This window comes from Lacerta agilis, chromosome 2, assembly GCF_009819535.1.
Source record: "Lacerta agilis isolate rLacAgi1 chromosome 2, rLacAgi1.pri, whole genome shotgun sequence".
NCBI classification, from domain to species: Eukaryota; Metazoa; Chordata; class Lepidosauria; order Squamata; family Lacertidae; genus Lacerta; species Lacerta agilis.
In genome coordinates, this window is record NC_046313.1 from 104,011,888 (window position 1) to 104,033,322 (window position 21,435).

General features: G+C 46.9%; 2 protein-coding genes and 1 long non-coding RNA gene across 3 annotated transcripts; 2 read left to right on the forward strand and 1 right to left on the reverse strand.

Moving 5' to 3' along the window:
* Window positions 1-2,097: 2,097 nt before the first annotated feature.
* Window positions 2,098-5,413, forward strand: LOC117042074. Its single transcript, XR_004426043.1, has 2 exons — window positions 2,098-2,170; window positions 5,371-5,413. It is a non-coding gene; the product is annotated as an uncharacterized LOC117042074 (long non-coding RNA).
* A 1,458-nt stretch (window positions 5,414-6,871) lies between these two features.
* LOC117042061 (prefoldin subunit 3-like) lies at window positions 6,872-8,352 on the forward strand. The gene has a single exon (XM_033141523.1). It carries the CDS (start codon window positions 6,885-6,887, stop codon window positions 7,500-7,502), a length of 618 nt encoding a protein of 205 aa, XP_032997414.1. The 5' UTR covers window positions 6,872-6,884; the 3' UTR covers window positions 7,503-8,352.
* A 2,514-nt stretch (window positions 8,353-10,866) lies between these two features.
* Window positions 10,867-17,293, reverse strand: LOC117042050. Its single transcript, XM_033141508.1, has 2 exons — window positions 17,125-17,293; window positions 10,867-12,199 (listed from the first exon to the last, which is right to left on the reverse strand). The coding sequence occupies exon 2, from the start codon at window positions 12,186-12,188 to the stop codon at window positions 11,220-11,222; it is 969 nt and encodes a 322-aa protein (XP_032997399.1). The 5' UTR covers window positions 12,189-12,199; window positions 17,125-17,293; the 3' UTR covers window positions 10,867-11,219.
* Between the last annotated feature and the right edge of the window lie 4,142 nt (window positions 17,294-21,435).

Below are 21,435 nucleotides of genomic sequence, written 5' to 3' on the forward strand. Positions count from 1 at the left end.
AACTTAGTTGGTCTCTAAGGTGCTACTGGAAAGAATTTTTTATTTTATTTTGTTTTGACTATGGCAGACCAACACGGCTACCCACCTGTAACTTTTTAATAGATATTTATCATCAACAAATAAGTTTGATGTGCAGTTTAAAAAAAAAAACAATTGGGATAAATAATGGCAATGTTCACTGCTACCTAGGAAAATGTTTTGGTGTCAGATGTTATCAATGATCTTAAATTAAGACTACTTACTATTTTGCGAATTGAGTTCCAGATGAGTCCCTATATCAGGCAGCCTCTCTTGCACAGAGACTCCACTGCACAGGGAAAAAAGCCTGTTGGTAGAGCATCAGACTTCATCTCAGTGTTGTGGGTTTGAGCTCCATGTTGGTCAAGATTCCTGCATTGCAGGGGGTTGGATAATAATAATAATTATTATTATAATTATAATTATACCCTGCCTATCTGGCTGGGTTTCCCTAGCCACTCTGGGCGGATTCTAGCAAAGTATTAAAATACAATAATTCATCAAATATTAAAAGCTTCCCTAAACAGGGCTGCTTTCAGATGTTTTCTAAAAGTCAGATAGTTGGTTTTTTCCTTTGACATCTGGTGGAAGGGCGTTCCCCAGGGCAGGCGCCACTACCGAGAAGGCCCTCTGCCTGGTTCCCTGTAACTTCGCTTCTCGCAGTGAGGGAACTGCCAGAAGGCCCTCGACGCTGGACCTCACCCCTCGGCATTGGGGTTCTTTCCAACTCTATGATTCTGTGTCTGATCCGACCCACAGGCTGCCTGCCTGTTCAATGCCAAAGTGATACAATAGTGGTCTGCTCGTGGTCAGGATCATCATCATTTTTTAGTGGAGTGGGTAGTCAGAAGACAGTTTGCTGTTAGTAATAGACTGGCAAGGAGAAATGGTTTTTAAAGAGCCAACGTCTCTTGAAACTGATCAAGAGCAAACTCCAAAACTACCTAAACTTGTCTGTATTCCTGTGAAGAGAGGGAAAAGGTGGCTGTTGCTGGTGAATCTCTCCTTTCTCTTGACCCCTACCCTCTCCTATCCAACTCTTAAAAGAAGCTGAGCCCCCTCAGAGTCTTGACCCCCAGTCCTGAACACTAAAGGTAAAGGGAATCCTGTCCATTAGGTCCAGTCACGGACAACTCTGGGGTTGTGGTGCTCATCTTGCTTTACTGGCCGAGGGAGTCCGCGTACAGCTTCCGGGTCATGTGGCCAGCATGGCTAAGCCGCTTCTGGTGAACCAGAGCAGTGCACGGAAACACTGTTTACCTTTCCGCTAGAGCGGTACCTATTTATCTACTTGTACTTTGACGTGCTTTCGGACTGCTAGGTTGGCAGGAGCAGGGACCGAGCAACGGGAGCTCACCCCGTCGCGGGGATTCGAACCGCCGACCTTCCGATCGACAAGCCCTAGGCTCTGTGGTTTAACCCACAGCGCCACCCACGTCCCATAGTCCTGGACACTACTGGTCTGTTAATCATACATAGACACCTGCCCTTCTCCCTAGATGCCTGTGTTTGATCGTGGAGCCAAAGGGGTGCAAACCCACGTAGCTATGCTTCGCCTTGGCCTCCGGCATCGACTCACAAATATTCAACTGTAAGGTTAAAGAGTACTGGAACTATGGGACAGGAACACACATAGAATCTTGTACATCTAGTTTGTGAGGGTGGTACCCAACTAAGCGTTATGCGGCACAAATCTATTGAAATCAAGGGACCTAACTTAGTCCTGTTCATTAATTTCAATGGGTCTACTCTGAGTACCACCCCCAGTCTTGGGAATGATTAGCCAGCCACTTCACCCACCGCCTACAGATTGTGCTTTTGCAAAGGTCTGTCCCCTGCCAGTGTAGGATGGTTATTTTACCTCTCGACTGAGAGAGGAGCAGTCGATTCCAAGATGGTTGGGGCTCTGCTCTTTGTTGTTTGTTCCCTTGCTCTGCTTGAATCCGGGGGTAAGTCCTAACTGTGTGTTACGCAAGACAGCAGACCTTACAGCAAAAGCAAGGAGGACTCACTCTGCTTTCTTTCCCAGGGAGTGTCAAATGCAACACTTGTCTCATGAGGAGTCCCGATGCCGATGCCGAGTGCATGACTGGGGTCGAAGGTTGCATGCCTCAGGTGGGAGAAAAATGCATGACCATCCGCATCAGCAAAGGTAAGGGACCCTGGTCTGGTTGCCGCATCATTCAGAACTGGTTGAATTGAGCAAGGAGAACCTGCAGCCCTCCAGGTGCTGCTAGACTACAACTCCCAACAACCCTGACCATTGGCTGGGGCTGATGGGAGTTGGAGTCCAACGACATCAGGAAAGCCACAGATTCCTTGCCCTGGGTCCAGAGTCTCTCAAACTGTGATCTATGTATGGCCCACTCAGGGCCTGCAAGCTCCTTTCAGGTGTCTGCAGAAAGGGAGACCTGTGACTCGTGGAACAGTCAGGAATATCTCTGCTGCCAGACGATGGAAATTGCGGCCATATGAACCGGGGCAGCACTTATTGAGCAGGTTAACTAACACAGGTCTGAAGCCCATGTTTTCTGTACGTCACTGGTAAAGGTAAAGGGACCCCTGACCGTTAGGTCCAGTCGCGGACGACTCTGGGGTTGTTTGACTCAATCTGTAGAGATAGACTATGGAAAAAATTATATGAAACGGACATTGACAGACGACTTTTAAAAATTCTCAGAGAGTTACACACAGATACTACAGTTAAAATCAGAACTGGGCCATCGGGAACTCTTACAGATCCACTGCCATTGGGGAAAGGGGTCAAACAGGGATGCCTGCTAGCCCCATTTCTTTTTAACTTTTATATAAACGACATTGTCCAGTACATGACTCTGGGGTTGCAGCGCTCATCTTGCTTTACTGGCTGAGGGAGCCGGCGTACAGCTTCCGGGTCATGTGGCCAGCATGACTAAGCCGCTTCTGGCGAACCAGAGCAGCGCATGGAAACACCGTTTACCTTCCCGCCGGAGCAGTACCTATTTATCTACTTGCACTTTGACGTGCTTTCGAACTGCTAGGTTGGCAGGAGCTGAGACCAAGCAACGGGAGCTTACCCCATCGCGGGGATTCGAACTGCCGACCTTCTGATTGGCAAGCCCTAGGCTCTGTGGTTTAGACCACAGCACCACCCGCACCCCAGTCAGTACATCACTGGTGCAATCTACCAATTTCCCCATAGACCTTTTCTAGTCCTTCTCAGCAGCCTGGCCCAGGGCACTTGATTTTCATAATATGGCACTGGTTTTAGCAGTGATGCTGATGCTGTGTGTGTGTGTGTGTGTGTGTGTGTGTGTGTGTGTAGCTTCTTAAGTCGCCCAAGCACACAAAAAGAGACAGAGGCTGTGTCCACACTCCCATCTACTGCCATTCCAAAGCTGTTTTTTAAAAAAATGTTCACATGTCACAATCCAATATGAATCTGTATCCTGTGCTTTGCTGTAAAAGATGCTGCTGTCTGCCGCGATGTTCCTTAAACCAGCCACAAACTGATTGGAATTCTTACAGTGCTCCTAATTCCTCTCCAGACCTGCTGCAAACACCCCTGGTACATACAAATCAGAAGAATTTTTCATTAAGTTAGCCCAGGCTTCCTCAGCCTCAGCCCTCCAGACGTTTTGAGACTACAATTCCCAGCATCCCTGACCACTGGTCCTGCTAGCTAGGGATCATGGGATTTGTAGGCCAAAAACAGCTGGAGGGCCGAGGTTGAGGAAGCCTGAGTTAGCCCAATGTGGTCTGCTGCTCTACATCCAGCGTCCCACTGCTGCTGCCTTAGGAAGTGATGAACACAAATCCGCAAACCACATTTATGTTTTATCTATCCTGCTGCTTCTTAGAAAACATTTTGATGTGAGCCCTCCCCCCCCCCAAAAAAAACACAGCTTTGATCTGAATCAAGACAACAAAGGAGCATAAAACTACACCCTAGCTGCATTTTAAGCCTGCAATGTACACACAGCATAGCACAGTGGTTAGAGCATCAGACTAGGCCATAGGAAGGCAGGGTTCACATCCCCACAGAGCATAGGAGCAAACTCCTAGGAACCAAGGTCCCTCTCCCCAAAAAATATTTTTTTGGGGGGGGCTGGGGCCCCCAGAGTTGATGGGCATCGCCATTCAAATTGTGTACGTGCAGCGTGTCATGCGATCGATTATGCGGGGCAGCACTTACCTGCCCCCCCCCAATGCCAGATTTACGTATAAACTAAACAAGCTATAGCTTAGGGCAGTGTTTTTCAACCTTTTTTGGGCAAAGGCACACTTGTTTCATGAAAAAAATCACGAGGCACACCACCATTAGAAAATGTTAAAAAAATTAACTCTGTGCCTATATTGACTATATATAAAGTAATTTTTCAATTTTTCCCACGGCACACCAGGCAACATCTCGTGGCACACTAGTGTGCCGCGGAACAGTGGTTGAAAAACACTGGCTTAGGGTCCCACTCTCTTAGGGGCCACCCCCAAAAAATTAAAGGGGAAAAAACCTGGATGTACATTTCCAAAATATAAGATTAAAAAAACAAATAAAATAAAATAGCAACAGTGGCAAATGGCTTTAGATACCTATTAGGTGCATCAATTACCATACTGTATAGCATAGATTCGACACAAAAAGCAGCGACAATTTGTTGTTGACAAAGGACAGCTGGACATATAATGGGCCCCATTACCTCCAGTAACTTAGGGCTTCATCAAACCTACATCTGGCCCTGGTCCAGGCAGAAATTGCTAAAATGTCCAGGAAAATCCGGACATATGGCAACTGATGTCCATAGCTGTCAACCTTTCCCTTTTCTCGCGAGGAATCCTATTTGGAATAAGGGAATTTCCCTTTAAAAAAGGGGAAAGTTGACAGCTATGTAGTGATGTCAGAAATCTAGATTTTGGTGAATTTCCTTTATAATAGCTCAAAAACTTCGCTTTTATTATTTTTGATATTTTGCATACACACACACACACAAGCTCAACTTTGTCAAAAGAAGCTCAACAACTTCATCAAACCTAAATCCGGCCTTGCCTGCCCCCCCCCATATTTTATTGGAGTTGTTATTCCTGCCACGGCTTCTTAGCCTAGCCTACCTCACAGGGTTGTTGTAGGGATCAAAGGAGGAGGAGAGTAAGAACTATGTACACAGCCTTGAGTTCCCTGCAGGAAAGCTGGGACAGAAATGTGAGGAGAAATTAAACGAATGAATGAATATGCAGCCATGGGATAGCAGAGGGGTGGGAGCACCGAGGCTGGGGAAAGTCAGGAGGAACTTTTCAAGCCCAGAGCTGGTTCTGGCTGCTGCAGTGAGGCTGGCCTGGAGGTGCCAAACTTTCCCTACTTTTCCCGCCCACCCACAGACGGAGAGGAGAAATTCAGGATCCTGGGCTGCACCAGACAGAACAAAAAAGGCTGCGGCGTAAACAAGGAGTCGCACGGCCACCGGGTCACCATCCGATGCTGCTCTTGGGACTACTGCAACGTCTAGCAAGGAAGGAGCTGGGAATCGCCCCCCGTCTCCATAATTCTTCCTTCTCTTCCCGCACCTGCCTTTCGGCTCTCTCCGTTTTGTCTCCCCTCCTCGGGAGGCAAGCCAAGGTGTGAGAAGACAGTGGGGAAGGAAACTTACAGATCTTTGCAAAACTCCCCGGCTTCTCTGAGATTTCCCTCATATTCCGGAAGAGGAATGGCTTCTCTTCCCCATCTCCGCCCATAACCCACGTTTGCTTGGCTTCCCCCCCCCCCCCCCGCCCTCTGGGAGGCGTTTCCCACCCCTCTTGCCTTTCAGAATATTTGCGGGGTTGAGCAAGAGATGTATTTGAGGAAACGTAAATGACAGAAATAAACAATGGAATTCTGCAAACAGCAAGAGTTGGGGCTCCCCACCCCCACCTTGCATAATTTCAAATGCATCTGGTTGAAAAAATTATGCGATTTAATTGTGTGTGGTTTTTAAAATCATATTTTAGTGAAATTGCTCAGTGAGGAAATTAAAGTGGAAGAAAAAAGACCAAAGATGTTTGAAACAAAATCGAAAATTCTTTCTAGTAGCACCTTAGAGACCAACTGAGTTTGTTCCTGGTATGAGCTTTCGTGTGCATGCACACGAAAGCTCATACCAGGAACAAACTCAGTTGGTCTCTAAGGTGCTACTAGAAAGAATATTCGATTTTGTTTTGACTATGGCAGACCAACACGGCTGTGATGCAATGTGAAATATGGGTATGTAATAAAATTATTCTAGCAAATAAAAAAATAAGTTGATTTTTTATAAATGCGTTCCAAATATTATTTATTTATCCATATACAATCTGCGTCTAAAAGCAACCCATTCATATGTTGCAAGAGTTGTCCTACCCATTGATTAAAGGGGGTCATGGTATTATCTTTCCAATGAATCAGTAGCAGTCTTTTGGCAGAAGTTAGGGCACGAAGAGCCCGTGTATGTTGACCCGTTGTGAAACCTTATATTGTTTGTGTATGGTTCAAAATAATATCTGCCATCCAAGTTAATGGTCATCGCTAAATCTAGTGACAGCGATTTCGAAGCAAATTCACAACACAATAAAAAATAACAATCCCATACAGTTGCAACCAACACGTAGGTAGGGTTCAGCATTAATCTATTAGCAAACCTGACACAAGATGCTGTATTTGGTTTTCTGCAGAGTTGTCAGGAAACTCCTTTTCCCCCAAGATAGTTTCCCAGAGTGGTTTAACATACAAATCCCTCTTCACAGGGAACTCTGGGAACTGTAGTTCTGTGGGGAATAGGGGCTTCCTAACAGCTCTCAGCATCCTTAATGAACTACAGCTCCCATAATCCTCTAGGAAAAGCCCTGTTTTTAAGGTAGTATGATATTGCTTCAAGTATATGGTGCGTTGTCCCTTCATGAAGATGGCGGCGGTCACCGTCGGAGAGGCAGTTTGCGGCGACGGACCAACGGGCGGGAAACGGGCGCACCTGGGCATTCCCGAGGCCATTTTCGTAGAAGATGTAGATTCCTTTATGAAAGAGCCAGGAAATGAGACGGCAGACACCGTACTCAAGAAACTGGATGAACAGTATCAGAAATATAAATTTATGGAGCTTAACCTTGCCCAGAAGAAAAGAAGGTTAAAAAATCAAATTCCTGAAATTAAGCAGACATTAGAAATCTTAAAACACATGCAGAAGAAAAGGGAATCCACAAAACTGATGGAAACCAGATTTTTATTGGCAGAGAACCTCTACTGTAAAGCTTCTGTTCCTCCTACAGATAAAGTTTGTCTTTGGTTGGGGGCCAACGTAATGCTGGAATATGACATTGATGAAGCCCAGGCGTTGTTAGAAAAGAATCTCTTCACAGCCACAAGAAACCTTGCGTCTCTCGAGGAAGATCTGGATTTTCTTAAGGATCAGTTCACTACTACAGAAGTCAATATGGCTAGAGTTTATAATTGGGATGTAAAGCGAAGAAACGAGGATGACCCTTCCAAAAGCAAAGCATAGTTATTAATAGTATTCATTAGTTCTGTTATATTAAATGTGTTCTTAATTTTAATCTTAGTTAGCAGACATCTTTTTAAAAATTGATTTGCAAGCCCTGTTTGGTTCTGTGCATGTTCTATTATTGCTGCTTTGGAAAATGAGCCGTAAAGGATTTTGGCTCTTCCAACATAATCTGTCATAGGAAAATGCTGGCTACAAGACTTGACTGAAAATCTGAAGTGCATTATAGGAATTGTCTTTTGCAAAATGTTGTTTGTATATATGCATATTGAGGTATATCAAAATTTGGTGTGGGGAAGGTATGGCATCAATATGGGCAACACAGTCCATTGTAATCCTGCCTCTAGCTGCTTTAGCTAACCTCTAAACACTTCACACACACGAGCTCATGTTTAGCCCTTGAGGAAACAAATAATTTAATACACAATGCAATCTCTATGTGATCTCATTCAGTTCTATATTCACATAAATATCTCATCCCAAGTCTGTAAAACTGGAGGGATCCAGGAGCAAATGGCCCACTATACACAATCCGTGTATTTGCCATCTGTTATAATTCAGATGCTTGCAAAGATACTTGGTGGAACCTGCATTTAAACATGGGTGGTGTATTTGAGCCCAGTTTGAGTTGGTTAACAGGCTTAGTGTTATTCCCTTTTTACTTCATATGAAGCTTTGCTAAAGTGTTGCCTTGGCATCGTCCCTTTTATTTGAAACCATGAGGCACATTTTAAGGTCAAATAAGTGCTGTATTTACACTGCCGAATAGGTGGCAGTGCAGGTTTTATTTGGAAATGAAAAGCAAATGTTAACTGTGTTTTAATTTCTTCTAATAAACAACACTTTTAAAAAGTATATGGTGCGTTCTTGATTCTGTCACAGAAACGCAAATCAAATTCCCTGCAGACGCTGCTCCTTCCGAGGCTGACAGATGAGGCCAGGCTAGTTTTCCCTTTGCCGTAATAAACATTTGGGGAGGCAGAGATTGTAGCATGTGAATAATGTGTGTGTGTGCACACAAGCGCACGCATTGGCTTTGTTCTGTTATGCATTTTGTTTTCTTTAAACTGCCCTGTGATTTTCAGATGTAGGGCTGTATATAAAATAAATATTAATAATTATTTTATTAATCAAATAGCAGCTGCAAGGAAGCTTCCTTTTTGCTTTCTGACAGTAGGCAGGAGGCAAGATTTTACAGTAACTTCTTTTGGGGCTTAGGGATGGGGCTGGGTTGGTCTCCCCCCTACACTTGCCAGGTTGTTCTTCCTGGGAGCAGGGCCGGATTTAGGTTTGATGAGGCCCTAAGCTACTGAAGGTAATGGGGCCCTTTATATGTCCAGCTGTCCTTTGTCAACAACAAATTGTTGCTGGTTTTTTGTGTTGAATATATGCTATATGGTAATTTATGGGCCTAATAGGTATCTAAAGCCATTTGCACATGTTGCCATGCAACCAGTCCATGCAGAATGTAGGCACCCTATATATAGAAATGAGCAAACCAGTGATATTTTAGGGAGCAGGCTAGCAGGTGGGGCCCATTACTTATACATCATAGGAGCCTACACAACACAAAACACTGTTGCTGTATGTAGGTTTTATTTGTTTTTTAATCTTATATTTTGGAAATGTACATCCCACTTTTTCCCATTCAAATTTTTTTTGGGCCCCCAAGAGTGGAGCCCTAACCTATAGCTTGTTTAGCTTATACATAAATCCAGCACCACCTGGGAGGCAGGAAGCACATCCTCCCCAGTGGCCCTCAGGTCCCCTAACAGACCAGAGGGTGCTTCTCCACTCTGTATCACAACCTTCAGAGTCTTTCAATGATGGTGCCACATGGATGACTCTGCGTGCACCAATTTACCATGCATTTTCCCTGAAAGAGCACCTGGTTTAAGAGAATTTGCCTAGCCAACACTCGCCTAACTGCCCTGCCTACTCATGATTAGCTGCAAAGGTTACAGGTAGGTAGCCGTGTTGGTCTGCCATAGTCTGTATCTGAAGAAGTGTGCATGCACACGAAAGCTCATACCAAGAACAAACCTAGTTGGTCTCTAAGGTGCTACTGGAAGGAATTTTTTATTTTGTTTTAGCTGCAAAGGGTTGTTGCAAAGATTACCGAGATGTGTGCGCTACTCATGATTATCTGAAATGTTTGTCCGATGATGACCGTGACCCAACATTAACTGGAAGTTCCATCTCCCCAAAAAGAGCCAGTGTCTGTAATGGCTCATTTTTGCTGACTCATTAGTTGGGTTCTAGTGTGATGAAGTCTTTTGCTATCTTGAGCCTTTTCAGGTATGCAAACCTTGGCATTCTATAATATGGCAAAAGCGTATTAATTGAAGTACACAACCCTGTACAGAGAGAGGGGGGGGAGGGAGAGGGGGTCCGGCCAGCACAGCAGGGCTTCCACCAAATCCTGCAGCCGGCAGGATTGTGCCCACAGCTGTAATTCTTCACTAACTTCTGCTCTGGAGGCCAGGGCCTGAATCAATGGATCAAAGTTACAATAACGGAGATTCCAAACTAAACACCAGGAAGTTTTCTAACTGTGAGAGCTGTTTGGCCACGGATGGACTCCCTTGGAAAGTGATACAGACTCTCCTTCCTTGGAGGTTTTTAAGCAGAGGTTGGATGGCTGCCTGTCATGTCCCCCACCCCCAACCCTGCCCCATCTTCTCACAGATAATCACATTTTCTGGAGCAACAATTCCTGGGCAATCTGCCTCCTCCAGGACGTCCTTTGCAAAAAGGTCTGCAAGGCCAAGACAATGGGAGTTGTCCCCAAGTCTGCTGTGTCCTTGATCAACTAATGATGGGCATGACCCTAGCTGTTCCTAACAAGAGCTTGCCTCCTTCCTACCAGTGTTCGTAATAAACACGCAGGGTGTCACAGAGGCCAGTTCCAGGGGTCTCATGGGTACCAATAGTTTTGGCTGCTGTCCTGCATCAATACAACACTACAGCACCAAGGGTGGCTCCATCTGTGCCACGCTAGCCGCTGTTGGACTCCCACTTCCCATCATCCTGCCCACATATGATTGGGGACGGTGCTGGGCATCCAGAGGGACAAAGGTGTCCTCCACAGTCTTACTCACCAACACCCAAGCGGAAGGGGCAGGGGCACATTTCTACAGCAGAAGGAAAACCCCAGCAAACAAATTGTTGCAGAAAGGCGACAAAATCAGAGGAACTTTTTCCCACCCAGCAAAAAGATTCGCTGGACTAAATTTGCCCCTCACACAAAAAAAGAACAAAAAAATTATTTAATAAACCAGTAAACAGAACACAGAAGAACAAGTCGCATTAAGGCGCAGCACTTGAACTTTCTGGGTTGGGGGAAAGGATTGTCACACATGACTCTAATCATTAAAAACCTTTACATTCTTGGCAGTACGGCGGATGCATGCATAAAATTTTAAATCTGTGATTAAGGCATAGTTGTTCACCTAGGAAAAAAGAAAAAGAAATGCCCTGCCCACCCTGAAATCATATCCTGGACCAAATATTTTGATTGTTTTATACATCACTAGTGAATAATCATTCATTGCCAGCTATGTGATTGACAGGAACTGCAGAGAACAATAGAATAATGGAATCTTGAGAGTGGTGCATATTTGAAACCGCAGCAGCAAGATGCCTTATAGTCAGTCCTTTTGACTCCCCAGCAGCGCCACAAAGGTACCTCCTGCGCGGTCTCCTCCAACCTGTCACTCAACCGAGCCTTCCTTTGAAAAGCCTGGCCCACCAAGCCGACCAGGTAGACTTCACCTGATACTGAACTTCCCCGTTTTCTCTGTACACGTTGATATTGCTCTGCCCCTCGCCGGAGATGAAGGTCAGATTTACTCCTCCACACGTCACCATCAGTTTGGCATCGTCCTGCAGCACCACTGGCTCACGTGGAAATTCTTGCAAGGCCTTGTTGAGGCAGCTACGCAGCTCCTTCAAATCTCCCTGAGTCTCGGAGATGTTGGATGGCAGGTCTTGGAGGACATCGCTGATTCTGGCGAGACTGAGCGGCATCGGGTGGCGCCCAAGCCTTGCCACGTGGACTTCTGGGCTGGCCTCATCGAGGACGTACGACGCTGTGCCATTGATCCAGACCACTTCAATGTGGATTTCCCCTTTTCCGGAAAGAAACTCCTGCTTTGTTCCGTTACACTGAAGGGTCATCCTGGAGTTCTTCCGCACCATGGCTGGCTCCTCAGAAAACTTCTGAACAGCTTCCTCCAAGCACTTACGCATGGCTCCCTGTTGCGGTTCCTGCATCTCGGCTTCCAGTAGAGCCGCAAGACTGAGGTTTTTCTGCCCAACCAAAATGGCCGCTGCCACGTTCTCCCCAGCTTTTGCCCTGTCAGCTTCAACGGGAGACTGCCGTCTCCACGGGGCCCAGAACAGAGCCCCGATAAAAGCCAGGGCGAGGAGAGTGAGAAGGGCAAGGAGAACCAGAATCAAAGTCCAGGTTTTCCGTTTGCCCAGCGGCCTGGTCGTCTGAGTCATAGTGGACTTGTCGGAGAAACTGGGCACGCCACATTCTATGCCGTAGAGCCACGATGGAGCAGAGCTTCGTGGTAGGATTCCCCAGAGTTTCTCTCTGTACGAGAATCTCTGCACAGGTATGAGCTTGCAGTCATCCCCATCGTCCAGGAGCGGCTCAAACAGGTTGCTGTCATCCCTCATGCTGGCGAAATCTGGCAATGAGAAACAGCTTAAAAATTAGTGACTCCTGGGCATGTACAAGCTGAACGCAAGCCTTCTGCTCCAAGCTAGCAGTTCTTTAAGCAGGGTGCAACTGAACAACTGTTTGTGGTTTTAAATATTCAGGTCTGTAAAGAGTATTTTATCCTGAGGCCTTTATATTTTGCATTGAACGGCTAACAAATTCATTAGCCAATAATTAATATAATAAATTTATAGTTTCCATTTCTACCCTACTCTTTCCTCCATACTTGGGTTTTCTCCCCTGTATTCACTGTCATCCTCACAACAACCCCCACGAGGCAGATTAGGCAGAGAGTCATGTGACCAGCCCCAAGGTCACCCAATGGGTTTCATGGGTCTCCCAGGTCCTAGTCTGACACTCTAACCCAGGGGTAGGCAACCTAAGGCCCATGAGCCAGATGCAGCCCGATCGCCTTCTGAATCCGGCCTATGGACAGTCTAGGAATCAGTGTGTTTTTATATGAGTAGAATGTGTCCTTTTATTTAAAATGCATCTCTGGGTTATTTGTGGGGACTGCCCGGTGTTTTTACATGAGTAGAATGTGTGCTTTTATTTAAAATGCATCTCTGGGTTATTTCTGGGGCATAGGAATTCGTTCATTATTATTTTTCAAAATATAGTCCCACATGGTCTGAGGGATGGTGGACTGGCCCACGGCTGAAAAAGGTTGCTGACCCCTGCTCTAACCACTACACCACACTGGGTCCTTGAAGGTAAAAAGAGGAACACAAATGTAATACATAAATAATAAAAACGGTATGAGGGGAAAAAAATCTATGTTTCAACCTCCCTTTGGCTTCATTGATTATTGGTACATCCTATGGGATGTCGTAGAGTGGCCTGGACATACCCCATTCCTGCCATCTGATCTGCACAAATTATCTGTCTGTTCCCAGGCCCAATTTAAGTTGTGAATTCGTGCCTTTAAGTTCCAAAATCATCTGGTTATCTGAAGGACAGTGTTCCTCTGCCTGTGTCTTCCCAAGTGATTCAATCCGCATCAGGGGTTCTGCTCCAATTCCTGCACCAGCTGAAGGGTGGTGAGTGTATCTCTAATAATAATAATAATAATAATAATAATAATAATAATAATAATTTATTTCTTTTACCCCACCCATCTGATTGGGTTGCCCCAGCTACTCTGGGCAGCTTCCAGCAAAATTACAAAGTGAAACAGCAGGGTCTTTTCAGTTGTGGGGCCAATCCTATGGAAGGCCCTCCTTGGGAGACCTGCCTGGACCTAATGCTGGACATTTTTAGCATGGACAGAGGGTGGTTTAGGTTCATTTTCTATTATGTCTTACATTTGGATATGGGTTCTGAGGATACTGTTGTTTGGGGCTGTCGGTCACATCCACGCCGTACATTTAAAACTTTATTAAACGTAAAGGTAAAGGGACCCCTGACCATTAGGTCCAGTCGTGTCCGACTCTGGGGTTGCGGCGCTCATCTCGCGTTACTGGCCGAGGAAACCGGCATACAGCTTCCGGGTCATGTGGCCAGCATGACTAAGCCGCTTCTGGCGAACCAGAGCAGCGCACTTTATTACGTCACCTTAAAACACACAGCTTCTCCCAATGAATCTTGGGAACTGTAGTTTTGGGGCATGCCAAGTTCTGAGGAGACCCTTAACAAACTACATTTCCCACGATTCTTTGTGGAAGGGGGAGTGGCGTAGTAAGATTGTTTTAAACGTATGGATGTGACCGTTTCCTGGATTTTCTGTTGTTGTCCTTACCGGTGAAAGTAGAGGAACGGAAGACACGACCAGAAGCAGGGACTCAAGCCACAAAGATGGGGTGCACAGTGGAAATGAAAGGGATACAGCTCACAACCAGAGCTGCATCAGCTGTTGCTGGGGCAACAAAGGGTTGGGACTAGCTAGGAAGCAAAGGAAAATGGAGGGCTGGCATGGTGCTGTTGCCACGGTGATGGAAACACATCTCCCTGATGTACAACACCTGGAGGAATTCCTGCTGGCCATACTAGAAGGCATGAAAGGCTGGGCAAAGGGAGCTGAGCTCGCTGTCAAGTCTGGGAGTGTCTGGCAGCAGCAACAGGAAGAGGAGGGTGTTGTAAACCTCCCATCGGGGCCGAGGGCCTCAAGTCAGCAGTAGGCCCAGGAAGTGCCTGGCCGGGTAGAGCAAGCGGCCTGCATTGCACCCCCTAAGTTAACCTTCTTTCCTCACCACCCTATCCCAAGTGTTGAAGTCAGTTTCACCCGCCAGTCTAGTTGGCTTCAGTGGGGCTGCCGCCTGTAGCTGAAAAAGGCTACTTCCTTGGGTGACCTCCCTGGGGTGCAAGCCTGGCCTGTGTGTATGGAGGTCCTGGCCTGCCCAGATTACAAGACCCCCCTCTCTCGGCCCTGCTGATGTAAGGTAAAGGTAAAGCGACTGGGACCCCTGACCATTAGGTCCAGTCGCGGATGACTCTGGGGTTGCGGCACTCATCTCGCTCTATAGGCCAAGGGAGCCAGCATACAACTTCCAGGTCATGTGGCCAGCATGACTAAGCGGCTTCTGGCGAACCAGAGCAGCGCATGGAAATGCCATTTACCTTCCCGCCTGAGTGGTACCTATTTATCTACTTGCACTTTGACGTGCTTTTGAACTGCTAGGTGGGCAGGAGCTGGGACCGAGCAACGGGAGCTCACCCCGTTGTGGGGATTCGAACTGCCGACCTTCTGATCAGCAAGCCCTAGGCTCAGTGGTTTAATCCACAGCACCACCCGCATCCTTACAGCACGACCCGCGTCCCTGGTGTAGTCCAAAGGAAAGCAGAGCAAGACATTTAGCACCAGCTTGGCTGCAGGAGTTGCCGGAAGGAGGCATACAAGACGCCATCCAACTGCCTTAGAGACTGCTATCTGGATTTGTGTGTAGGGTTTACTCCTGAGATTTTTCTTCTCCTAAATATATCCCGTGAGGCAGCAGAGGTTTAGGGTCAGAGTTTTCCTTTTCTTAGACGGGCTGCCTTCTGAGGTTGAGGACCCCCATCTGCTCCAGGATATTGGGCTACAGGGATAAAAATTGAGAAAGGGGCTAAAAGGCAAGCTAGAGCTCCCCCCACCCATTGTGCTACTGTTATCAACAGTTTAAACAATTATGGTAGCTATAAAGGAGATAAGGTGTAAATCATTAGCCTCAGGAGAAGACCTCTCCCTCTCTGAACTGCATCTAAGTCAAGGAACTGATGCTCCTTGGATGGCAACTAAAATCTGCATTGTGGAAAGGCAGCATATAAATAAATTTACTAAGCCAAGCAATCAGTGTGTGAACTTGCCAGTCTGGGCACTGTGTGCTACCCTATTGTTCACCCATAAACACACACAAATGCACCCCACTCATAGATTGGATTACCTAGGGGATGGGGAGACTAGAAGTTGAACACCAGAGAATAGCTACCATAACCATTGGCACTAAAATATTTATTTTTAACAAGGCATCCTCAGAAAGGCAAAAAAATAGGGCAATAGTGATTCACAAAGGGCAGGGATGTGAAAATAGGGGGCTGTCCCTGATAGGGGGCAGGATAAACTGGAGTATACTAATACATTGTAAAGAGAAAAACTACATTTTCTACCTGCTAGGCAACTGCATAGAGCAGAGGTAGGCAACCTAAGGCCCATGGGCTGGATGTGGCCCAATCGGTTTCTCAATCCAGCCTGCAGATGGTCCGGGAATCAGAGTGTTTTTACATGAGTAGAATGTGTGCTTTTATTTAAAATGCATCTCTGGGTTATTTGTGAGGCATAGGAATTCGTTCATTTCCCCCCAAAAAATATAGTCCAGCCCACAACATGGTCTGAGGGATGGTGGACCGGCCCACAGCTGGAAAAGCTTGCTGACCCCTGGTATATAGAAGCAAGGTAGCATCCCTGCTGACACTGGATCTAGGCCATTTGCAAGATTATCTATGTTTGCAGGATTATCCAGTCTCCCTTTTCACATGGGTCAACTGCAGACTCTGTTACAGGTAGGTAGCCATGTTGGTCTGCCATAGTCGAAACAAAATTCAAAAATTCATTCCGGTAGCACCTTAGGGACCAACTAAGTTTGTTATTGGCATGTTAATTGGTCTCTAAGGTGCTACTGGAAGGTATTTTTTTATTTTGCAGATTCTGTATTTTGCAGGAGGGATTCAATCACATACTGGAAAATCAGGTTTGTGCAATCATTAAAGCAGAATGAAGTGCTCTTGTGTAACAAATCCGTGTTGTTGCTTTTTTTTCAAAACAAGACTTTCTGGGGTCAGGAAAGTAACAGGGAAATGCACTGAAGTGCAGGATAATGCAACATGGAATTAACGCTCAATAAAGAGTGGATATCGTATAGCCTCTGTACCAGTAAATCAGCGCCAATGCTCAGTAATAAGAGCAGGCGTTGTCTAACCTCTGCGGAAGCCAATCAGGATGGCTATTTAACGCGCAGGTTGCCTGGAGGAGCCCTGGGAGAAACTCTTTCTTGCAAATTAGAAGCATTATAATTTCAACAGGATTTCCGCCCTGGAAATTGCTCTTACCACCAGCCCCACCCACCCCAAACGGCAAGCTCCGCTTCCAGGATATTTGCAGACTGGAATCAGAGCGGCTCCAGTCGGGATCCAACCCGCCCCGCCCCCTTTTTCGACCTGCTGAAACGGTTTGCACCAACAGCTCCACAGCCGCCTGCGTTGCGCGCAAAAAGCAACCGAAGGGCGCGCGCAGATCCAAATACCGGGGCTACAGAGGAGGGAAGATGGGGAAAGTGTCGTGGAGCTGAGATCTAGAACGCAATTGTTATCATCACAAAAGCAGCGCAGCTGGAGGGGGAGGAGAAGAAAAACAGAAGAAGCGCAGGACTGCACCCGGGCCTGACACGCAAAAGACACGCACCCCAGAAATATGCTATCTACCTCTGCCCCACCACTATGGGGGTCGGCTGAGCTGCGTTAACTTCTTGTTCTCGTGCAGCGTCCCTTCGCCGCCCGGATCTCGATCCGCCCAGCTGATCCACCCACTTTTACAGCTGCAGGCGATCCCTCCTCGCTCCAGCCAATGGGAGGCGGTCCCAGAATTGCATCGTTCATCCGGTCTTAAGGGGTGGAGGAAAGAAGTTCAGCGCGCGGGGGGCGGCAACGTCAGAGGCTGGTCCACGTGATCCGGCGGGATCTAAGCTCGCTCTGTAACTGTGTCGAGCGTAGGCATTTAAAGTCGCTGCTGGGGCAGTTCAGTCTTACGAGGCGGGACCTGTAGCAAAAGGCTGCCGTGCCGAGCGCGCTCGTAGAATCGTACAGTTGGAAAGAAGGACCATCCTTATTTAGGCATATTCTCAGCCACTCAACTCACTCCCATTTGCCTGTGTCTTGGCTTGTGGAGGAGAGCAAAGCTGCCCAGGTGTCCCACAGGCTGTGGGAGCTCAACCTGCAGCCCTCCAGACAGTGCAGAACCACAGCTCCCATCGTCCCTCACCATTGGCCACAAGGACTGATGGAAGATGAGGTCCAAAATTTCTGGAGGACACTGGATTGGTGGAGGTGGTTGGTTTAAAGCAGGGGTATGTTATAAGAAAAACTGCTCCTTTTTCCTCATGGGGTATCCAAGAGCCCTAGAGAGTCCTTAAGTGGGTTCCCTATCGGTAGGAGAAAACAACAGAGGCCAAGCAGAGTATGGTATATTGAGAAGCAAAGCAGCTAGTAAGCCTGATCTTTATTAAACTGTTGCAACAGGGTCCTCATTCCCCACATGCAGGAGAGAAGAGGAGTTTGGATTTGATATCCCGCTTTATCACTACCCGAAGGAGTCTCAAAGCGGCTAACATTCTCCTTTCCCTTCCTCCCCCACAACAAACACTCTGTGAGGTGAGTGGGGCTGAGAGACTTCAAAGAAGTGTGACTAGCCCAAGGTCACCCAGCAGCTGCATGTGGAGGAGCGGGGAAGCGAACCCGGTTCCCCAGATTACGAGTCTACCGCTCTTAACCACTACACCACACTGGCTCTCAGTGAGAGAAGCCTGAATGATGGTGCGCAAGCCCTTATATAGACTTTTGAAATTGCCTGATAGCCCAAGGCCACACCCCCCCCCGAAACATCATACATACATCACAGAAGGAGGCCATTACAGCAGAAATCCTGTCTGCCTAGATACCTGATAATGGTCACTGATTGCATTACTTGGGCAGTCTGGCCATTTTTTGGTGATGGTTAATACTTTAGTTCCTGAATCCAGGTCACAGGCTCACCCTATTCCAGGGGTCAGCAACCTTTTTCAGCCATGGGGTTGACCTAGCTAAGTCTAAAAACAGAACTCAGTGGTCTTAACCCCTTCATGCACTAACTAGCACTTATGCATAGCTATGTTTGACTGCAATTTTGCATGGACTAAAGCTGCTGCCGGCGAGTGGAATGCAGACTACTGGGAAAAGGCATGGGCTGGGACCTTGGATAGGAGCATCCCACACTGCAACGTTTTGTTGTAGGTCTCACTCATCGCCGCTTGCAGTGTGGGATGTTCCTACACAAGGTCCCAGCCATGCCCTACAAAGACCAAAGCAGACATTTTGTATGCAAGAAAGTTTTATTTGTTTGACATATTTCGCCAAGTATTGCACAAAGGTATACAAGTACAAACCATCACCACAGAAGAAGAAGAGCTGGATGGGGCTTGAGAGCAAATGAATACATTCAAGATCTGTATAGACAAATCTGTTCATCCTTTTCCACACAGGTGGGTGCTCCAAAAATATTCAGGCTGGCATATTCAGAGGGAGGGCTTGGCTATAGTGCCAATCACACACTATGAAGTGTAACCATGCTTAATAAACCCCTAGGAATAATGACAACAAATGGTTCTGCTGCAAGATCAACTGAAGTTAATTTGATTAGTGCAAGGAGGGATCTGTAATCAGCCTCCCATTCATCCCAGAGGAGACAGGCAGGAAAGACCTGGGGAGGAGCACCCCCCCCTTTCTTGCAAGCCAAATTTACTTTTCTGATTTGTGGCCCGGCTTAACAGCACTATTTAGGCCACTCAAAGAACCATACCCAACATGAAGCTTTCTAAACAACGGTTTGTCCAATCGGCACTTGCAGTGTAAATGACCAGGGATACGACCACTGTGGTCAGCAGGCTGGCATCGGACACAGTGATAGCTCTCTGTATTGCACTGATTCTTCCAAAGCACTCGAACAACAGTTTCAGTAAAATGAAGGGGGGGGGGAATCGCCCCTTGCATGAGAGCGCATTTGCTATCTCACACTATAAGCTTACGGAAAGTGCAACAGTGCAACCCCAAGACCTGTGAGCTCACCATCTGGAGTATTGTGAATTAAAAACCCACTCAGATTACTATGACATTAAAACCCACTAGTGGGATTTGATGCACACGAGAGTTCAATGCGCTGCAATGTTCAAGATCGTGTCCAAAAACATTGGCTTCCTTGCCTTTATCGTGGTTGAAGTGGAAACCAAGCTGAGAACAGAAGAAGCTAATAGCTACAAATCTCACATTTGGCTCACATTTCTTACTTGACCCTCGAGTTTTGAAGGTGAGCACACCCTCGCTAAGAGGTTTTCCATGTGGCATTTAGGATGAAGATGGGCAAAAGCAGAGAAGCAGGCATCTCTAGAAAAGGAAGCTGTTTACGTTTCTATTTCTGGTTGGAAGGCTTGAGTTTTATCAGCTGGGCACATTCCAGACTTCATGACTCAGCATCAAGAAGCTTCTTCAGAGAACCATGAGGCTCTTTGACCAAACTGGGTTGTTGTTTTTTTAAATAAGGCTAGATTGAGGCAGATCATGTTTTAAGATAAACCACATCTTCATCCAAGGGAAAAGAGATACACACAAACCAGATTGAAATCTTTCCTAACTGCAGCAGTGTTTTTTGGTCTGTAAAGATCAGATCTTGAGTACTGAGAATCTTTTGCTTTTGTATCGTACAGAAAATTCTCTCTGTAGGTGCTGGAAGAATTGTGGTAGAGCTGAAACTTCAAGTAGGAGAGTTAGGTGCAAGTCAGGTGATTTGGATGGTAACCAGGTAAGTCATTGGGCTACTTGGATGAGACCGTTCAGCTCCAGGTAGCTTCGTTCCCCACTTGGTTGAGTTCTTGGGTGAACTGAGAAAGGATGCTCATCTCTTGCTCAATGCCTTGGAGCCTCTCTTCAATGGCGGACAAGGTCTTCTGGAGCCTGTCCACAAGGGTCCTCAGTGCATCCTGGTTCATCAAGACCTTGCAGAGAGCTTCTTGGTTCTTCAGGATGGCATCTGCGCAGAAGAAGAAACTCATTTATATCCCACCGTTCCTCCAAAGCTGCCTTGAGCGCTGGCACGATTCTCCTCCCAAACCCACTTTATCCTACCCTATTAGGTTGAATATTGGGACGCGGGTGGCGCTGTGGTCTAAACCACAGAGCCTAGGGCTTGCCGATCAGAAGGTCGGCGGTTCAATTCCCCGCGACGGGGTGAGCTCCCATCGTTCGGTCCCAGCTCCTGCCCACCTAGCAGTTCAAAAGCACATCAAAGTGCAAGTAGATAAATAGGTTCCGCTCCGACGGGAAGGTAAACAGCATTTCCGTGCACTGCTCTGGTCTGCCAGAAGAGGCTTAGTCATGCTGGCCACATGACCCGGAAGCTGTACACTGGCTCCTTCAGCCAGTAAAGCGAGATGAGCGCCGCAACCCCAGAGTCGTCTGCAACTGGACCTAATGGTCAGGGGTCCCTTTACCTTTATTAGGTTGAATAGGGATATGAATCTGGACCTCCTTGGTCCTAGTTCAACTACTACAGACCCAGGCTCTGAAACGTAGCTTAAAGCAGCCTCTCCCATCCAGGTGCCCGTCAGGAATTGCTGGACTGCAACTTCCATCATCCCTGGGCCACTGGACATGCAGGCTGGGCTCAATTGGAGTTGTACAAAACTTCTGGAGGGCACTGGATTGGGGAAGGATAAATTAATACAGGGTTGCTAATCACCCAAATTCCATGCTTATAAGCAGGCACAGGCAAACTCAGCCCTCCAGATGTTCTGGGACTACAATTCCCATCATCCCTGACCACTGGTCCTCTTAGCTAGGGATGATGGGAGTTGTAGTCCCCAAACATCAGGAGAGCCGAGTTTGCCTATGCCTGCTTATAAGTATAAACATGGCCATCTAAAGGCAGGCAGAGGGAGAGGACACAATATTATTTACTTAGGTTGCTACACATCACACATTTAAACAACC

Excerpts from the sequence above, each read along its gene's own strand:
- LOC117042061 (XM_033141523.1), top strand. The coding sequence starts at position 6,885 with ATGGTGCGTTGTCCCTTCATGAAGATGGCGGCGGTCACCGTCGGAGAG.
- LOC117042050 (XM_033141508.1), bottom strand. The coding sequence starts at position 12,188 with ATGAGGGATGACAGCAACCTGTTTGAGCCGCTCCTGGACGATGGGGAT.